Source organism: Beta vulgaris, chromosome 8 (assembly GCF_026745355.1).
Source record: "Beta vulgaris subsp. vulgaris cultivar EL10 chromosome 8, EL10.2, whole genome shotgun sequence".
Classification (NCBI taxonomy): Eukaryota; Viridiplantae; Streptophyta; class Magnoliopsida; order Caryophyllales; family Amaranthaceae; genus Beta; species Beta vulgaris.
In genome coordinates, this window is record NC_079209.1 from 7,793,311 (window position 1) to 7,800,196 (window position 6,886).

General features: G+C 38.9%; 1 protein-coding gene and 1 non-coding gene across 2 annotated transcripts; one reads left to right on the forward strand and one right to left on the reverse strand.

The window, feature by feature from the left end:
• Positions 1-3,005: 3,005 nt before the first annotated feature.
• On the reverse strand, positions 3,006-3,112 carry LOC125492966 (small nucleolar RNA R71). The gene has a single exon (XR_007269353.1). It is a non-coding gene; the product is annotated as a small nucleolar RNA R71 (small nucleolar RNA).
• A 275-nt stretch (positions 3,113-3,387) lies between these two features.
• LOC104883015 (uncharacterized) lies at positions 3,388-5,286 on the forward strand. The gene is made up of 2 exons (XM_048635656.2): positions 3,388-3,772; positions 3,902-5,286. The coding sequence occupies exons 1-2, from the start codon at positions 3,388-3,390 to the stop codon at positions 5,284-5,286; spliced, it is 1,770 nt and encodes a 589-aa protein (XP_048491613.2).
• The last annotated feature ends 1,600 nt before the right edge of the window (positions 5,287-6,886 follow it).

Genomic DNA, 6,886 nt, shown 5'->3' on the forward strand with positions numbered 1-6,886 from the left:
TGAACCAAACACTCCCTAAGTTTCTTCAACAATTTTGTCCTTAGCTATCTATCTCGTCCCCTTACAATATATAAACAACCATCATCAATAATAAGAAGTAATTTCCTCAAAACAAAGCTTGACAAACAACCTAAAAATATGTTTTTTATTTTCCATCTTACCGTAGTGTATCTTTCCTCCTTAACTTCTCCAAGCTCCCCTTCGTTTTTTTCCCGAAATTCTTGGCCACCCAATATGCACCTACAAGTTTGGAGTATCCTAGTTAGTTTGCATGCAAAAGAAATGAAGTTGAAGCTGAAGAGAAATGGAGAAGAGGCCAATAGGTGTTGGTCGCTACCCCCTGGCGTGAATATGGCGAGAGAGAAGAGTGTATCTGGGTGAGGTGGTTTTATGTGAGTTTGAGTGTGAAATTTGGTGTGGGGTTCCTCTTATAAGTCTACTAGGCTGGTATAATGATAGTTTGAACGTATCTCCCTTAGAATGATCTGGATGGCCCCCTCTTCTTGGGTTACTCCCATCAGAATTTCTGAGCAACTTGTTCTTATTCATCTTTCCCTTTTTTTCTTTCTTTGGCACTTAATTTTGCTTGTTTTTTTTTTCCCATTATAACCCACCTAACTTGGGTACTTATCTCCCTTTAGTAATATAATAATAATACTTCTCACAAATAAATTGAGAAAAGAGTAGGAATGTTTGCAACATATTTAAGAAGTTTCTCAACTTAACCCTCCCTTATTACCATTACTATTCTCACTAATCTACTTATTATTATATTTGTGTTATTATTATAATCATTGTTATTACTATTTTATTTTTTTACTAGCTATTACAAATTAACTGATCCGGTTAGGAGGAAAACAGGATCAAATTTATTAAATGATTCGGTTCCTCTAACCGGATCATATACGTCCCAACATGGCAGGCCTAAACGAGCCGGTGATACAGAGTAAGAATCCTGATAACACGTTTATATACTCATTTTTATGTGATATATTTGTGTGTTTCCATCATATTTTTCCCATATATTTAATCTCTTAGAGCTATTATTCTTTACTTTTCGCTATTGCTCTCCTCGGGTGTATTTGTTTTGTTTTTGTAGGATTATGGCGTTTATTGGAGTTGATTGGGATTTGCACGAAAGCTTGGATGATTGCGGAGCATTAAGATGGATTGATAGCTTTATTCGGCGATGATTTTGAAGATATATTGCGATATGGTGTTGGTAACCATTAATTACCATGCCTAAGGAGCTACAAAATGGAATTTTGATAGCAAGAGAACAAAAAAACAGCATAAACCGCCACCCTTTGGCGGTCCTTTCAAGCTTACCGCAAGGCCATGGCGGTCTCCAATTTCAATATTACGTAATCTTAGTTTTAGAGTGTTTTAGGGGTCCAAATCCTAGTCAAACTCCTTGTATTTGGATAGATATAAATAGGTTTTGGATAGAATTTGAAAAGGAGATTTTTGGAGCGAGAAAATCACGTTACTTCTTCCTCTTGGACGCTTCACGTTATTTTTGCACGCCATTCTCCTTATTTTCCTCAAGTTCTTGTTTTCGACATTCAAGTTTGCAATTTCATCAATTAAATCAAGTATTATTTTCTCTTCTCTATTCTATTATTATTATTGTTAATCATGCTTTCTTTTAATCTTTATTTTGTTTGTTCAATCATCATGTGTGAGTAGTTTTCTATTCTAGGGTTAGGTTGAACCCTAACATGAATTGATGCTTGTTTAATTCCCAATTCCCAAACTTTGATTAATTTATGATTCATTTATTTTAGGGTTGGTTTTAATTATCAATTTATGACTAGAAATAGTATATTTGAATGTGATTATTTTTGCAACGAAAGTTGAATCTTAATCGAATCAAGAACCCTAATTTAAGATAAAGGAAATCATCACGAAAGTAGTTGATGGAATTTATTAGGATGTTAGGATGCTATGTCTAAAGTCCTTAATTTGCATGACTCCATGAAAATAGGCATGATTGCATTGTTAGGGAAGCTATTGATTGATCGAAAGAAATCCTTAGTATTATTAGGGCGCGTCTATCCTATGAGTTATTTATTAGTTAATTAAGGGAAAAGGGATTGTTTGGTGGCATTAATTCGTGTTAGTGGGGATACTTAAACCTAGATGTCTTTAGTCTTTGATTCACTCTTGATAATTCATTTGCTTTAGTTATTTAGATTAGTTCATCATCACTTTTATTGATTACTTGCTTAGTATTAATTAGAGTCAATTTAACTACTTTGAATCAGTTAGTCTCTTGGGATTCGATCCTTACTTGCCCACTACATTAGTTAGGAGGAATAGTTAGGTTATTTTTGTTAGGTACGCGATAAGCCTTTCAAATTTTGGCGCCGTTGCCGGGGACTAACGGTATTTAAATTAGTTATTTTTGATTTTATTTTTGCTAAGTTTTTTTTTCTTTTAGTTTGCTGCTTCGGCTATCATTTCTTGTTTATTTGATCTTTTGTTTTTAGTTCTTTCTTTGTTGCATGCAAACTCGACGTAGAGGTCCACAGAATTTGATTCCTCTAGATCTTGAAATCGAAGCCACTGCACGCAAGCAAGGAAGTACAAAAAAACGAATTAAGAATAAGAAGAAAGCAATGGGTGAAGAAGCAACTAAAACTCTTTGGGAGTATGGTGTACCAGATACTACAACTGGTGCATTATCGAGCATTGTTCGACCAGCCGTCAATGCTGCAAATTTTGAACTTAAGCCTCAATTCATCCAGTTCATCTCCAACGATTCATTTGCAGGGTTACCCAATGAATGCCCTGTGAGTCACATTGCTAGTTTCTTGGAGAAATGCGACACAGTGAAAATCAACAACGTGAGTGAGGATGCTATTCGACTACGCCTTTTTCCTTTCTCTCTTCGAGATAGGGCAAAAGAGTGGTTGAGAGATGAAGGTGTCGGAACGTTTGATACATGGGGAAAACTTGCCAAAGCATTCTTGGTGAAGTTTTTGGGGCAAGAAAAGACTGCGAAGCTGAGGAACGAGTTAGCAACCTTTGAGCAACATGACGACGAATCATTGTATGAAGCATGGAGAAGGTTTCTACGTTTGCAAAGACAATGTCCTCATCACGGGATTCCTGAATGGATGTTGATACAGACTTTCTACAATGGTTTGACACATGAGTTTCGTATCTACATTGATGCTGCTTCAGGCGGTTCCCTTATGACTAAGAACCCAGCGAAGCAAAGGAGTTGATTGAGAAGATGGCGGCCAATGACAACTACCATCCAAATGGTCGCAATCGTGCTAAGAAGGGAGGTAAATATGATGTTGATGCACTAACCACTTTGACTAATACTGTGCAGGCACTATCTCACAAGTTTGATCGCTCCAAGCTGGTTCATCTATGATGGTCTCATGTCAGATGTGTGGAGTACAAGGACATGCTGCTACTGAATGTAAAATCAACAAAGATGGGATGACAATTGAGCAAGCCAATGCTCTTTATAATTCCAATCCAAAGCGGCCATATGATCCTTATTCTAACACATACAATGAGGGATGGAAGCACAATCCTGCATTCTCATACAAGAACACTCAAGCACAACTCAATCCACCTCCTCCACCTCGCAACAATTTTAATGCACCACCAGGTTTTCAAGCTAGAGCACCATTCAATCATCATGTCAATCAGGGTGTTAATCAGCAACCTCCTCCAATTCACCAGAAGAGCAACTTGGAGATTATGATGGAGAACCTTTTAGCCCAACAAACTAACTTTATGGCTCAACAAGGTAAGCAAAATGAGAAGACTGATAACGCAATTCAACAGATTCAAGCTCAGAATAAGCTCTTGGAAAGTCAAATAAGCTAACTTGCACATCAGGTGGGCCAATAATCAAAAGCTCCTGGTCATTTTCTAGGTAATAGTGAACAACCACCTAAGGGTCATATCAATGCTGTGATTTTGAGGAACGGAAAAGAGCTACAAGATCATCCTTTGGAGACGGTTCAAACTGAGAAAGTGGTAGGGAATGAGATTGTCGAAGAAGAGAAGAAGGCACCTACTCCTACCCCTATTCGGCCTTACACGCCACCAGTTCCATTCCCACAAAGGTTGGCCCGTGCAAAATTAGAGAAGAAATATGGGAAGTTCCTTGATATACTGAAGAAGCTGCACATAAACATACCATTCTTGGAGGCTATCTCTGAGATGCCATCTTATGCAAAATTTCTGAAAGACATGCTCTCAAACAAGCGGAAGATCGATGAAAATGCAACTGTTTCACTTACAGCAGAATGTAGTGCTATTTTGCAGAATAAGCTTCCCAAGAAGCTAAGAGATCCGGGTAGCTACTCTATTCCTGTGAAGCTAGGAGATATCGAAATAAAGAAGGCACTTTGTGATCTTGGGGCAAGTGTTAGTCTAATGCCTTTGTCTATTTGCAAGAAGCTTCAATTGGGTGAACCAAAACCTACACGTATTTCCCTACAATTAGCAGATAGAACTGTAAAGTATCCATTTGGTATCCTTGAAGATGTTCCCCTCCGTGTTGGGAAGTTTTTCATTCCATGTGACTTTGTAGTAATGGAAATGGAGGAAGATGCGCAGGTCCCTATCATTCTTGGGAGACCTTTCCTAGCCACTGCTGGAGCCATCATTGACATGAAGAATGGAAAGATTACCTTTGAGGTGGGTATTGAGAAGATGGAGTACAATCTCACAAACTCCATGGAAGCTCCCTCTATGCGAGAGACTATCTATAGAGTGGATGCTCTAGATGAGACGATAAAGGTAAAAGCTGCTAGTCTACAACTTAATGATTCACTGCAAACTGTCCTCATGGGAAATGCTGATGAAGAGGATTGGGAAACTAGGGAGTACAAAAGGCTCTTAGAGGAACCACATTCATCACCTAGTGTTGAGCCTATCAAGGAGGTGACACATGAAGAATCTAAGGGGCGGGCTATGCTTCCTGAGGTAGAGTTAAAAGCTTATGAAAAGTCAAGGTTGTACAAAGAACGAAGGAAAAGGTGGCCTAACAAGCATATTGTGTGGCGAGGAATTCATGAAGGAGAGTTAGTTTTACTATTCAACTTTCGATTGAAGCTATTTCCTGGTAAGTTTCGCTCAAGGAGGTCTGGTCCATTCAAAATCCTTCAGGTTTTTTCGTATGGCTCGGTTGAGATTTGGAGTGAAGCAACTGGCTCTTTCAAGATAAATGGACAACGTCTTAAGCACTACCAAGAAGGTGAACCTATTGAAGGGAAGGCGGTTTACACCCTTTCTGACCCCTATTCAGAGTGACGTGAAAAGGTGGTCAAGCTAGATGACTTTTAACTAGCGCTTCTTGGGAGGCAACCCAAGCTTTCTCTTTCACTTTTTCCTATTACTTATTTTCCTTTTTTCTGTTTTTGTAGAGGTTCCTTAGTCTATATTCTTAGTTAGTTTAATATTATAGTTGTCTTATATGATTAGTTAGTCTAAGTATTAGGTTTGAAGTTAGAAACTTAGCATCTTATTTTTCTTTTTAGAGTTTAATTCTCATAGTTTTTGGTGTGTTTTTGTACAGGTGAAAAAAAAAAAAGAAAAAAAAGAAGGGGAGAACGTCCCATGCAGGCAGTAGGAACTGCCAGACCATCGCAGTGTGCTCCCACAACCGCCAACCCATCGCGGTTCGGCCTGTAATGCAATCAAACCCATCGAAAAAAAAAATCAAACTGCCAACACATTGCAGTTCATCTCCAACAAATGCCAACCCATCGCGGTTCGGCTTGTACTCAATGAAGCCCAACGAAAAAAAAAGAAAGAACGCAGCCCCTCTGCAATTCGTCCCTACCAACGAACAACACAAATCGAAAACCAACCCACCAGTTCAACGGCGTTCGACCCTCACACAGCACACAACAACCACAAAACCGCAACGAAAAAAAAATCAAAGAGCGAGAATCTTACTGCACCAAGACTCGACGGTGGGATTCGTCCTCCATTGTTCCTGCCTCTTGCTCCTCGAATCTGGTTCGGTTTTCATCACTGTTTGGTTGTAATAGCGGTAATTCTTGATTACATTCACTGCTTTTCAATCCTCTCTTACATTGGCTTCTTGAAATTTGAATAATTGCTGCGAGTTTGCCTTGGTTTTCATCAATATATTGACTCGCCACTTCGAGGAATTTCACGAACCACTTGCTGCGAGTGATTATGGGGACTTTCGAACCCTCAATTTGCATAATGTGGGGTTTTGTTTTATTGCTGGACTACTTGGCGAAAAACAATTTGGCGTGATTTCAGAATATTTCGAGAATATTTGTGACTGAATTGTTCGAGTGTATTGATCTTGATCGAAGATAGTGTGTGTGAGGACTGTTTTATTCAGTGATCTACGCCACACTGAGACTCGGTCCTGCCTTCGTTATGTTTTAATGCGCGCACTCTAAATGCTCGATAAAAGAACGTGCCTAAAAACTCTACTTCTAAGGCCAAATCCGTTCTTATGAAAAGGGGTCCTACTTATAAGAGTCAACGAGCCGAAGGACATGATTAAGCTCTTGGACAATTTTCGCACTTGGATGCACTATGGAGGTTCCCCAATCCTCCACCTCTCCTTCCTTAGTGAGATCTTGTGAGTACCTCTCCCCTTTCTTTTTGTGCCTTACTATTGCACTGTGGACATTGCAACATTTAAGTGTGGGGGAGGGATTCATTGTATATAGTCGTTTTGCTTCTTTTTGGTAGTTTTTTTTAGGTTAGTTTGATATTTCCAAGTTGAATGGCAATTCAAGTGCGAATTTTGAAACACATTGCTTTGAATGTTTTGTTATGAATCACTTGCACTGAATTGATGATCTATTGCATGAAAGATAGCATAAATCCCTCTGTGATTGGTTTGTGGCTAGAATGGTCTCCT

Coding starts and splice junctions, on each gene's coding strand:
- LOC104883015 (XM_048635656.2), top strand. CDS start 3,388: ATGGTCTCATGTCAGATGTGTGGAGTACAAGGACATGCTGCTACTGAA. Junction 3,773..3,901: donor TAACTTTATGGCTCAACAAG/GTAAGCAAAATG, acceptor GTCATTTTCTAG/GTAATAGTGAACAACCACCT.